Raw genomic sequence first — 12,573 nt, 5'->3', positions numbered from 1 at the left:
TTGAATTCTTTCCTTAGTAGTAAATATAAAAATGAATAGGAAAGCCAGAAAACTAATCCTATATATTATATTGAATCTAATTAATACTACTTTGTCATGTGTGCGTGTGGAACACAACAAAATAGATGAAAAATAAGAGAACCAAGATTTTTTGCAATGAAATGTTTGATGTTGCAAAACTCTTTCAATTGTGTTAGGAATCACTTGCCTTGTCATTTGTTATGCTTACATGTTAGTACAATTTTAAGTATTCTATAATAATAATAAAGGAACCCTTGCATTTATTTAGCAGTTAACTTGATCCGTTTATTGGGATTGATGGTAAGAATGAGCACTATGTTGGAAGAGAGTTGGTCTGAATGTAGAGAGAAGGTGGGGATTGGTTAGGTCAACTGAATTTCAAATGCTAGTAACAGGTTCCTTAGTGATGAATGCTGTACTTAGAGGTGTAGTCTATGTCTTAACCACACCCTTTTCCTCATCACACTGGGGCTCAACTACTGCCACAGGCTCTTGTTCCACCTCTGGCTCCGGCTCTGGCACTGGCTGTGGCTGCAGCTCTATCTTAAGTTCAGGCACACGCACAGGTGCTGCGGAAGAGTCTGGTTGTGGAAAAGGCTCATGGTCTGGCCCCGAGGTGGCAGCGGGCTCATTTTCATGAATGGAGGATGGCAGTGTTGCTTCCAGCTGGGTGGTGTCTTCAGCTGGCATTGTTTCAGTTTCTCTCACTTGGCTTGTCTTTGTCATTGGTCTGCAAGAAAGAACACCCAGAAAACAGTAAGGGAAATGCTAACATTGAAATTTCACATGGAGTGATATACACTGCAGCATCAGTAATGTAGGTCCCAGACTGTTCAGAATGTCTGTTAATTCTATTTTGATTCACTACATGTGTTCATTTTGGGGTTTAGAAAGGTTAGGTCTCAAATATGATGAAAGTTCAAGAAAATCAAACCATGTTTAAAAGATGGGAAAATGATAAGGAAAAAAGTTTAAGAAGCTAGTAAGGTCTTAGATTTGGTCTATTAAGGACTAAATCCATAGCTCTGATGTGTCTCTATCTCCGACTCCATTTAGTACAATATGTGGCACCTGCTTGGTGCCCAATAGAGTTGTGGAAGCAAGGAAATGGCAAAATGAACAAATGAATGAGTATGATCTACACTAGAGAATAAACAGCAGAGTGGTTAAGAGCCTGAGTTGTGGGAAGGCCACATTCTGACTTCTGTGGGCCATAGGCACTTTTGCATTCATGGGGCTCAATCTATTAAAAAAAAAAGCTATATTTATAACTATGTTGATAAAGTCAAACACAGTAACACTGTATCATAAAACATTTTATTGGTTTTAGAAAGGTTGTTGTAATGGTTAAATGAGTCCATATGCATAAAGTGCTTAGAACATATTCTCACTCAGCAAATTGTAATCACGATCATTGTTTTTGTAGAAGAATAGAAAGCAAGCAGAAAGATGAGACCTCTAGTATTTTATGTTATAAGGGGTGCTTAGAAAGAGCTGACTTAGAGAGATATGCCTGAGAAATGTTTTTATTCAGTCAAATAAAGGGCTTACTCAAGCTCTGTGGTGGATTTAGAATGCCTCTTCTTTTCCTTTGCCTTGGTTCTAGCAAAGTACACCACAGCAATGATGATGGCAGCGCCTAGCAGGATGCCAACTAAGGCCCCAATGATGATCCCAGCTTCTGGATCTGGAAGATTCAGGCAGCCAATTAGTAAATTAGAACATACTGTCACCTTGTACACATGCATTCCACTAGTGGAGAACATTTGGAACATTCACATAGCAGGATAGTTACTTGTACAGGTTAGGGAAGTAGAAACCCCTAGAACTCTGCTGGATGGATTCATAGCATCTAAAGAAAAATGACTGCCTTGAAGAAAAGTTACTGTCTTAACTATGTAGTTAACCACTGACATACATATAAGAAAAGAACCAATTTGGGCAGGCAAGGTTGCTTTCTAAAGGGATTTAGAGAAGGAAGGGCAGTGTGAACACCAGAAATATGCCTCTGTGACAGCAAAAACATTTCACCAGATTTTCCCAGTGCATGGGTGAACAAGTCCTTAAAACTTTTCCTCTTCATACACTCTGTGCTCACCACAGAGTCTAGGGCTTTGTGGCCACTGGGAAGGGATATGGTCACTTCACTAAAAAGTCTTATTACATCAGTCTATGAACATTTTTAATTAATGTGAGACAATCCAGCTGAGCACCAGACCTTCAAGCCTGGAGGTGTTGTCCCTTTGAGAGTACGTCTGGGTCATAAGCTAGCCAGTGCATGTCCGCTTAACCTCAAAGAAGGATGAATAATTAATATTCAGATGAGTGACTGAGTTGCCTAATGAATCCTTTAAAATTTTATGAATAAAGGAGTACATGTGAATTGGGGGGGGTGTGCCAGGGATCAAACTCGGGACCTTGTACTTGCGAGGCAGGTGGCAGAACCACTGAGCTAAATCCCCGGCCCACATGTGAATACTTTTGAAAGTTAAATCGCTCTAAACTAACAAACACAGCAGTCCCTAACCCACTTATCCCTATTTTTGAGTCCCATTCAGTAATGGCAACCACTCTGGATCCTTTTTTTAAAATCTTGGCCCCATGGTTCTATTATGCTTGTCCCAGTATGGCCTGCCTTTTTCAATCTTCCATATTCCCTTTTTACTTCCTACTCTGGAAGTTGGAGATTTACTTCCCCTGAAGCCCCATCACACTCTCCTAATATAGTTACATCACAAGTTTTAGTTAAATCAAAATTGCAGTATTATGACTGTGTAAATATTGTTCTCAGCTGAAGCACATAGTATACTGTGATTCTTCCTTGCACAGCATTTTTTCTAAAAAATTCCCAGCATTAATAATTGCCTCATTTGGGGGATTTGTTTACATTTTTAATGCATCATCAGTAATTTGAAAACTTCCAGAAAATCATTAAATTATTTTCAATAGCTTCAAATGCATCAGATATCTGTTTTTTAAGTTGTTTTTTTCTGTCAGAAACAACCTTTCTGGAGTTCTCTTCCCTCTTTGTGCACCACAGACTTGTTGTCTTTCTATGTCTGCAGCTCTGCTTTTATCCCTCATCATCCCCATTTTATAGATAAAAAACAGGCTTCACAAGTTCCTTCAAGGGGCAACTAAGATAGTACTTGGTTGGCAAAGCTGTCCCTCAATCTATAAGCATAATTGTTACTTCTTTAGTGTCCTAGTAGACTCTGCAGATCTCTATTGTGGCATCTAGCACAATTTAGTTTTTATTGGTCTATAGCTGAACTGTGAATTTCTTGAGCATAGAATATATCCAGTATCTCTCTCACTTAGAACAGCCCCTGACACACAGAAGACATTCAATAAATGCTTCCAGATAGAAGGAAGGAGAGAAGGTAGAAAGCATGGAAGGAAGGAAGGAAGGAAGGAAGGAAGGAAGGAAGGAAGGAGGGAAAGGAAGGCAGGAAGGCAGGCAAGAAAGGGACAGGAAGGAAAGGGAGGAAGAAGGAAAGGAAGGGAGGGAGGGAAGAAGGAAAGAAGAGAAGGGGGAGAAAAGAAGGGAGGAAGGAAAGAAAGGAAGGAGGGAGGGAGGTGTAAGGGATTGAAGAGGGGAGGAATGGAGGTAGGAAGACAGGCAAACACTGTATATCACTGGAAGATTAGAAAGGAAGCAAGACTCAAATATAAATCCTATGTGTCTATATATCTACAACATGATTATATCTCTGGGAAGGCAGAAAGGGCCTGGGAGTGATCTAAAAACATCAAAACATCCTGGGGGGAAAGCTGGAAGTGACATGAGAATATAAAGGAATGCGTTTCAGAACAAATAAAGAAGAAAGCTCACCTTCATAAGAAGAGTAGTAATCTGACAGAATTTGACACTCCTGGATATGGCATACATTAAAACTACGAATTCAAAGTATGTCAGAAAAATTAATAGATAACAAGACCCTAAGTGTTATTTAGTGATTGTCAAGAAGCTCAGTAGGACATCTCACATAAGAGTTTGCCCTGGATTTGCCCAGTTTGCTAATTCCAGGGCCCATAAGTATTACACTTAGAGAGTAAGTAAGCATCTTTGAACTGGAAGATTGAAGTTTTAGAGGTATATTAGTTGGCTCGGCCACTTATGAACAGAATGATGTTGGGCAAGTTCAAGGAGCTGGATTCAGTTACTTCTTCAATAAAATATAGCTAAAAATATATTGTGCCCTCCCTAGGTTGGATGTATGGGAGGGTTGAATGAGATAATGCTCATATAGCACCTGGCCAAGTATCTGGCACATAATGATAATACTGCTGCTAAATAAGGCACACCACTCTCAAGAAAGGCAGGAAGGACTAACAAGAGATCCTAAATAATTTATTTGGTTTACAGAGTGGACTACTTGACTCAAAGAGAAACTGTTATAAAGTTGTGGGATCAACTCACATGAAGAGGTTAGATCAATTTCACAGGAACTATTGCCAAGTTTGTTGATGGCAGTACATTGGTAATACCCTTCTTCAAAATTTGTCAGATTTCCAATAACCAAAATCCCAGTGACTGGATCTGTCAAAACCAGGAAACAGACTTTGAAGACCTTTTAATTGGGTACAGATCATGTCATTGTAACAGATTATTCATTGCCCACCCATTTCCCCCACATTGGCCTCGCTTTCTTGTGATGTCCAACTAGGGCCTGCTAGGACCATGGCTATTCCTTCCATACTCACCACCTCTCCCCTGCCCTGTACAAGTTTGGGGTTAGACCATACCAGAATCATCATGTTAGGAAATGGATAATCTTTTTAAATTTCACTCCCTTTTCAAGAAAAAGAGAAGATTGAACACTAAGGACAAGCGGCTGGTCACATACTTGTTAACCTCAAACACCAAGCATTGACAGGGACTGCCAAAGGTGATACTTACTGAAGCTTTCTTTCACTGGCACAGTGTTTCTTCCCTCAAGTTTATACCAATAGTACACAGGAGATGGTGTTCCAATTGCAGAGAGGCAAGAAAGAGAAATAGTATGGCCTGTTTCTGGACTTCCTTGGAGGCTACAAAAAGGCTTAGAAGGTTTGACTGTAAGACAATAACAAAGAGTAAAACTCCTGCAAGGTGAATGGCAGCCCATGACAACAAAGTCACTTCCTCACTTTCATTTTACAGAATGCATTTATTTATTTATTTATTTATTTATTTATCTATGCAGACTGATTTTGACAGCTTTCTAGTTGTACCAGCAGATGGGAGTAGAGCACTTCAGGTTGAGGGGACCCTGTAGACAGGAGGCCATTAAGATTCAAATAGTGTCTTCTCTGTCTCCTCCCAGACTTATAACCATGAATTTCAGCATTATGCCTTAAAATATGCCTTCATTAAAACAGTCAAATGTAGGCAGACACTAAATGACTAGGAACATAGCTAAAGTAGTCTTAAAGGAAACTAGAACTCAAATATTTTTAAATAATCTAGTTTTTATTCTTTTTAAATTTTATTAATACTGTATTTTTTATTCCTTTATAAGTCTTTTTTTCTTTTATTCATCTGTGGGTGATATGCAACAGTTGGAAGGTTTGAATTTGCTTGTGTCCCTCCCTAATCAATAAGGGAAGCCCATTTGAGATGTGTGCTACATGACACTGCAATCTGTATTCCTCATTTACTCAGCAAGCATTTAGCTATATGCTTTCTGTGTGCTCAGCACCAGACTAGGCATCAGAGATTCAAAACCAAGTTTGGTGCAGTTCTGAATCAGGGTAAGGGATGTGACTGCAGATGAGATTATAGAGGAATCAGGGCCCATTTGGAAACTTTTGTAGTCCATGTATTTTATACTGAGCGCAGGGAGACCATGGAATAAATCTAAGTAGAGTGCTGATGATGGTCATTTTAACATTTTCGATGGATCACTCTGGCATTATGGGTAGCTGAAACAAAGGGGAAGAGGAGACAGGCTCAAACGCTATTAGGAATATTAGAAAGAGTCAACAGGATTTGGTGACCAACTGGATATGGGGCGTAAGGAAGAGAGTTGGATATATGGTGACTCCCAGGGTTCTTACTTGGATAAATGAATACACTATCTTGCCATCACTTGAGATTAAAAAACATCTCTGATAGAGGAGCAGGTCAATGTGGGGGAGGGATGATAAGAAAAAAGAGATGATAAGGTGTTTGGAACATCTTAGCTGCTTATGAAAGTACCTAGGTAGAGAAGTTCTGCAGGAAGCAAGGAATCTGAATCACCTCATTCAACTTTTCAGTTTCTTCTGTCCTTAATCATATACAGCATGCAATGATCTGAAGTTATATACTTTCCAATCCACCTTCCTTATCTTAATTTGGATATCAAACCCACCAAAGGCTGGCATTCTCTAAATTAGGCAAGTTATATCTTAAGTGGTTTGGACCACTTAGCCTTCCAGTAGTAGTAGTAGTAGTAGTAGTAGTAGTAGTAGTAGTAATAGTAGTAGTTGCTATCATCACCACCACCATCATCATCATCATCATCATCATTATTGTAATACTAAGAATCAAACCCAGGGCCATGCACATACTAGGCAAGCATTCTGCCACTGAGCTGCATTCCTGCAGCCTTCCTGCTCCTAAGGCACACAGTAGTTAAGGGCACCCAGCTCTGCATCCACACAGAATACTAGCTCTGCAACTTTGCCTTTGATGTGTTTGGGCAAGTTACTGAACTTAACCAATCCTTGGTTGATACATCTATAAAATGTGAATAATAGATCATCTAAGCTCTTGCTGATCCAAAGATTAAATAAAATAACACATACAGGGTCTTTCACATGGAACTATTGCTGGCTAATTGCTGCTACTATTGTTAATCTTTCCTCGCTTTCTGCTCTATTCAGCCATTTCATAGTCCAACCCCTTCTGCCCATGAGCAAAAAGATGTGCCTGTATTAGTAGTTTTAACTCTTTGAAATGCTTCCTATCCCTGTATGTTTCTTTATTTAGCTATTGATTCCTTCTTTCTTACCAGTGATTTTTCTCAGATAGGAACAAGTTGATTTTTCTGTCTTAAACTAGGCTATGTAACCAAGATTCCATCACAATTATCACTAGATATAGATACAGTCTTTTCCTGAAGATGGGGATTGTATAGCCTTAACAGCAGAATAGAACAATTTAAACAGAAAAGTAATGCTGGTATTTCACGGTAAAAACACAAAAAGTCAGATACTAGGACTTGAACTAAATTGTGGACAGACACCCAAAATGATTGGTACTTGTTTCTTGAACCCAGATTCAAGAAACAGATAGGCTTTTGGGGGGTTTTGCTGAACACATTTTTTTTCTTTTATTAAACATTTGGTAGATTACTTTGAAACAACTTCTAATCCTGTATATTTTCTAAAACTACTGAATCAGAATTTCATTGACATTTTATCCAGTTGAAGTCCCCAGCAGAATTTAGATGTTTTGCTGGCAAAGCCATTGATCTACTCTTTGGCTTTATTATTTTCAACAGAATTGCAATGGGAGCAACAGGCTCCTCAGAAAATAAATGAAAATGCTTCAGTGTGTTCTCAAACCTTATCTAAATTAATCAGTTTTCTGCAATGTGCCAAATTGCAGAAGGGAGACGATGTCCATTCCAAATGCACACAAACTAATTATTCAGATTTGGTCTTGGTATTTTTGAGATTGATTTTCCAAGGTTGTCATAAGTAATGGAAAGCTCTCAAATAAATGACCATCTGGACCATCTGGTTTTTTTGCTTGCTACTCTTCCTTCACCTAAATTGTGCCCTGCCATCTTGGTCCCTTTTCTGCCTGGCACACCGTTATATAGTAAGCACAAAAGTCATTTTCCCTAACAAGTCTTCTCAAGTTGCCCTCATATAGCTTTTAGACCTCTCACCAGTGCCTTCACCCTCACAGTGCCTCTACTAAAAGATTTTATATTATAAAGTTGTCTCCTTCACTACTTTGGACTTCTGGATACCTGGGACCCTGTCTTTTACATCTTCCATTTCTTGGCCTAGTAACTGACTTATGTACTCAGTTTGCTGAATGAATTAATGCCTGCATAAGTAAATACAAGGGATTGATACCTGCTGCTGGGTAATGAAATATATCTGAATGATATATCACTATGAAGAGCCATCTTTAAGGAAATATCAATTCTTCTCCCCACAACTGGTCTCCTTTATCACTTGTCAAGTCTCACCCCAACCCCAGTCAGGGAAGGCAGAATAGGTGCTCACATTTGAAATTTGATCACTGCAAACAACCTCTTATTTTTTAGGGAAAATTAGCAGTCTCAAAATTTCCAGAAAGCCTAAATTTATTGGATGCCTTTGCTCTTCACTCTGTTAATAAAGACAGAAGTTTTGAGAGTTCCTGAAGAAGAAATTCACAGACTATCCAGCCTGTTAGTTTGTCTGCGTCCTAACAGCTTAATGAAAAGCCATGACACAGGCAAATAATGCCTGACCCAAAAAATTATGGTAATAGCTCAGAGAGAAAGTAACCCTAGACTTCTTATGGAAATTGGCATTTATTTAATTATTGATTGATTGATTGATTGAGATAGGGACTGACTGTGTAGTGCAGGCTGGTCTTGAGCTCACTGCATAGCCCAGACTGGCCTGCAATTTATGGTGATCCTCCTGCCTCAGCCTCCCAAGTGCTGGGATTACAGGCATGTACTACCACGCCTGGCTTCTGACCTTGAAATTTAAGAGCATTACCTTTATTGTTTAGCTTTATTTCAAGACGGTCTCCAAGCCATGTTATGACAAAGCTTAGCCTGTTTAGATTGTTTCAGCTCAGAAACTCCAGAGCCAAGAAACAGCAGAAAACCAATTAAAGAATTAATCCTTCAAGTTATTTGAACATTGAATACCCTGTAGTCTCCACTATCTCATTTGATCCCCATAACAAACCAATAAAGAAGACAAGACAGAACTGCAACCCCATCTTACAATAGCTAAAGAAAGGTGGACTGACTTACATGAGCTTGCTAAGTACAGAGTAAGATCTAGAACCTAGGTCTTCTGACTTCTAGTTTGATACTTTGGCATTTATAGCTTTTTGCCATTTAGTTCCCATGCATATAACTAGTCTTCCAAACTGGAACATAAACTCTCCCAGGAAACTGCTTGAGTAATACTTCTCTTGTCTGTCCCTTAGGCATAGAATTTAGGCTGTGAATTTTGGCTTTCTGGAACTTTGAGACTGCTAACTTTCCCTCAAAATTAAGAGCCTGTTTGCAGTTCTCAAATCCCAAATAGGAGCAGCACCTATTCTGCTTGCCCTATTTTGCTCAGCAAAATAAAACACAATGTATTCAACCAACCCACTCTTAAACATCAGCTCTTGGGTACGTTTCCCTCTTTTCCAGGTGGGTAAATGCAGTGGCAAACCTCACAGTAAATATCAACTGGTTCCTTTTGGTATTACCTGAGTGGAAAGCCGCAACAATGGTTGGTAGTTCCCCTAGGTGTACACCTTCTTACCAATTACTCCTTTTCCAAGTAACTTGATTACCAAGTCACTGATTTGATCCAGTTCCCTTTTTCCTATGATGCATATATACAGATTGAGAGGAAAAATAACTATTTTAGTGTATGTGCTACTGAACTGAGCACAAGAGGAAAAATAACTAGATCAATTCCATTCAGGGTTCCTTGGGAGTGGAAAAATGTGAACTGGTTATCTAGTAAGGGTTGCCAATCCTCTCCTCCCTCTCTTTAGTACTTTCCACCACCAGGGTCTGAAGACAGCTACTTATCCTCCACTGTCTTCTTATACAGCAGTTGGAAGGATCCAACTAAATTGCTAAAACTGGGAGCTTCCCAAGGGCACAATGTATTCCTCTATCACTGCAAACCTTATCTCTTCTGGTACAACGTAGATACTTGATAAATATCGAATCAATGAACTACTCCAAATTCATTTTGAGAGCAGATATGACTTGCTCAATGTCTTATACTGAATTTTTAGATAAATTAGTTCTTGACAATAGCTTAATGTGTAGTCTTTCTCCAAAGAGCATTCACATTTTAAAAAGAAATATTCCTACCTTTATTTAAAAGAATAATTTGATGGTGGGAATTGTGACTTGGAAGAGATAATAAATTGTCAACTGTCTCTTCCAGGTAAGTCTGGCTATACATAATTAGAAGTTTTGTCTGAAAGATTTGCTAGTGATCATTCGGTGGAAGAGTAGGTTATCTCATCTGTTCCCATTGTATTCTACAGAGACAGGGATCTCAGGAGGCTGGGTCATTTACTTTGGTCATTTTGGCACCCTCCCTCCTTTGACAATTGCTTCTAAATATTTCATGAGTGATTTCTCAGTGCTACTATATGGGTTGAATTGGTGGAATATCTCTATTTCTCTGACAATGAAAGGATGGAAAGATTGAATTGGCATCATATCTTAGTGCTCTGGCTCAGTCAGTGTAGTAAGTTGCTCCAAGAAGAGAAAAGCCAGAAAGAAGTGCCCATACCTAACACGGTGACGGTGATGATGCCTTGGTTTTTGCCAACAAAATCTGGGGGGTTGTTAACGTCGCAGATGTAAATTCCACTGTCAGCTGGTTGCATGTGTGATATAGTTATAGACGCATTACCTGGATTGGTGGACCCTATAACTCGACCTTTGAATTGTCCAATGCCTGAAGCTTCTCCACCTTCAGAATAGTAAATCTAGGACAGAAAAATAACAGAAATAAGAACTGGAGAGTGTTTAGGAGAAGTAACCTGGAATCTCCTTTTATTCACATTACTTTTGATAAGAAGCAGCATCTTCTTTCCACACAGAACAGATCTCTGTAGCCAAGAATTCTCAATTCAGAGGGACACTTAAATTTGTATAGCTACTCACAGCCATTAATCTCACTTGTGCCTCAAAGCAGCTCTGTGATGTCATCAAGGTGGGCCTGTTTTACAGAGGAAGGGACAGCTGAAGCCTATAAGACTCGACTCCTAAGCCTGGGATAAGAGATCAAGGCACTCACTTCAGGTCTACCTGAAGAAAAGTCATCATGCAACATACAAATGTCCAACAGGGGTGGCTAAAACCATTATTTTTACCATTTTTATAATCTTTTGATTTGAGTTTACTTTACCCAGTGAGACTATCTAGTTACCCTAAAAGTTCAACTATTCATATTCTTTTCATACACACATATTCCTTCAAATAAGCAAACTTGGATTTGTTATGTTTGTTAAAGTGTAGGATTTGAGCAGAAAGTTCCCTTAGAATTCATCTGGACCCATGCTCTCCTAGCAGTCATATAAGTATGAGATAATGTGAGCTAATGAAAGGCCTAGGAAGTGCTTACTCACAGTTACCATCTTTCCCCCCATGTCAAAGAAGTGAACTCAGACCCAGAGAGATTAAATGGCTCATCCACAGCCACAAGGATTCATTTATCATTACTATAATTTAGTAGATTGAAGAAAGTTCTGGATTCTAGTCCCTCCATTAGAGAATGTAGGCACTTGGTTCATAATGGCAAATATGGGTAGGCACAGCATGAAATGGTAGAAAGAGACTTGGTCGAGGAGTCAGATGGCTAGGACTTTGGCCATGGCGCTGCCTTTAACTGACATAATCAAGGGATGTGGCCTCTAGTCATGCCTCCATGGCAACCTGCTCTGTGATAAGAAACAAAGTTATTTAATCTCTCTAACCTTTAGTTTCCACATCTGAATAAGAAACCAGAGCAATTTTTACAGTGTATGCTACATATTCCCAGAATGTAGGCATTTAGATTGATTTTAGGTGGTACCAAAATGAAAACCTAATAATTTTTATGTATTAGAAAGAGACATATCTAACACATCAAATATGTGACTTCACAAATATTGTTCGTTGGGGTGAGACTAAGGTATATGATTTTAAAGATTTTAAGAAACCAAGTCAGTACAGAAAACAACATTAAACAAATAATAATGCTGCTGATACACAAATATGACAAAAAACACAAAGAGGATACATGAGTATCCCATGACTGAAACATGAGAATCACTAGACTACGTAATCCCTGAGGTCTGGTCATAATTTACTTCTTAAGTGTAAACTCTTTGTGAGTTTCATATAAATGTATGTCATTCAGTGATTGTTCATTCTTTCAATTAACTGGCATTGCCTTAGCCCAGTGAGACTAATTATTTTCATAAAATTACTAAAAGTGTCCTATAGTTCATTTAATTCAATCCTCTCACTTTCAGAAGAAACTCAGACAGTTTAAAAATACATTTTCACACAAAATGAACAGTTTTAGGCCAGACTAGAATCCAGTTCACCTAATTTCTTGTCCAGTGCTCTTTATCTAATCAATAAAAGAAATAAAACAGAAAACAGAAACATATTGTCTAGATTAATTCAAATACCTTCTCCTTTAGTCACAAAATCAACGTATTTTAAGGCAGACAGAAAGGTAGATTTTGAAAGAAAATTTCAAAGAAACAAGCATATTTAAGGAGAAAAAAACACTCCTCTAGTTTTTCTAACATCAACATACTTTCTTTCCTGCTCTAAATATGGCAGGAATAATTATAATTCATTCATTCATACCCATGAAGTCACAAAT

General features: G+C 38.6%; 1 protein-coding gene across 2 annotated transcripts in view; it reads right to left on the bottom strand.

Annotated features, from left to right (window-relative positions):
- Positions 1 to 280: 280 nt before the first annotated feature.
- The window catches only part of Vsig1 (V-set and immunoglobulin domain containing 1), a 37,055-nt gene continuing 24,762 nt past the window's right edge, over positions 281 to 12,573 (bottom strand). For both annotated transcript variants that reach the window (XM_010603048.1, XM_010603047.2), the window contains 5 exons: positions 10,483 to 10,681; positions 4,925 to 5,080; positions 4,445 to 4,564; positions 1,573 to 1,708; positions 281 to 751 (listed from right to left, as the gene is read on the bottom strand). In XM_010603048.1, the coding sequence (XP_010601350.1) occupies positions 454 to 751; positions 1,573 to 1,708; positions 4,445 to 4,564; positions 4,925 to 5,080; positions 10,483 to 10,681 (909 nt within the window). In that variant the 3' untranslated portion in view covers positions 281 to 453. The remainder of the gene's footprint in view (positions 752 to 1,572; positions 1,709 to 4,444; positions 4,565 to 4,924; positions 5,081 to 10,482; positions 10,682 to 12,573) is intronic.

The sequence above is a fragment of the Fukomys damarensis genome, unplaced genomic scaffold (assembly GCF_012274545.1).
Source record: "Fukomys damarensis isolate Sample0158 unplaced genomic scaffold, DMR_v1.0_HiC HiC_scaffold_39, whole genome shotgun sequence".
Classification (NCBI taxonomy): Eukaryota; Metazoa; Chordata; class Mammalia; order Rodentia; family Bathyergidae; genus Fukomys; species Fukomys damarensis.
This window is presented reverse-complemented; position numbering and strand designations above follow the sequence as displayed.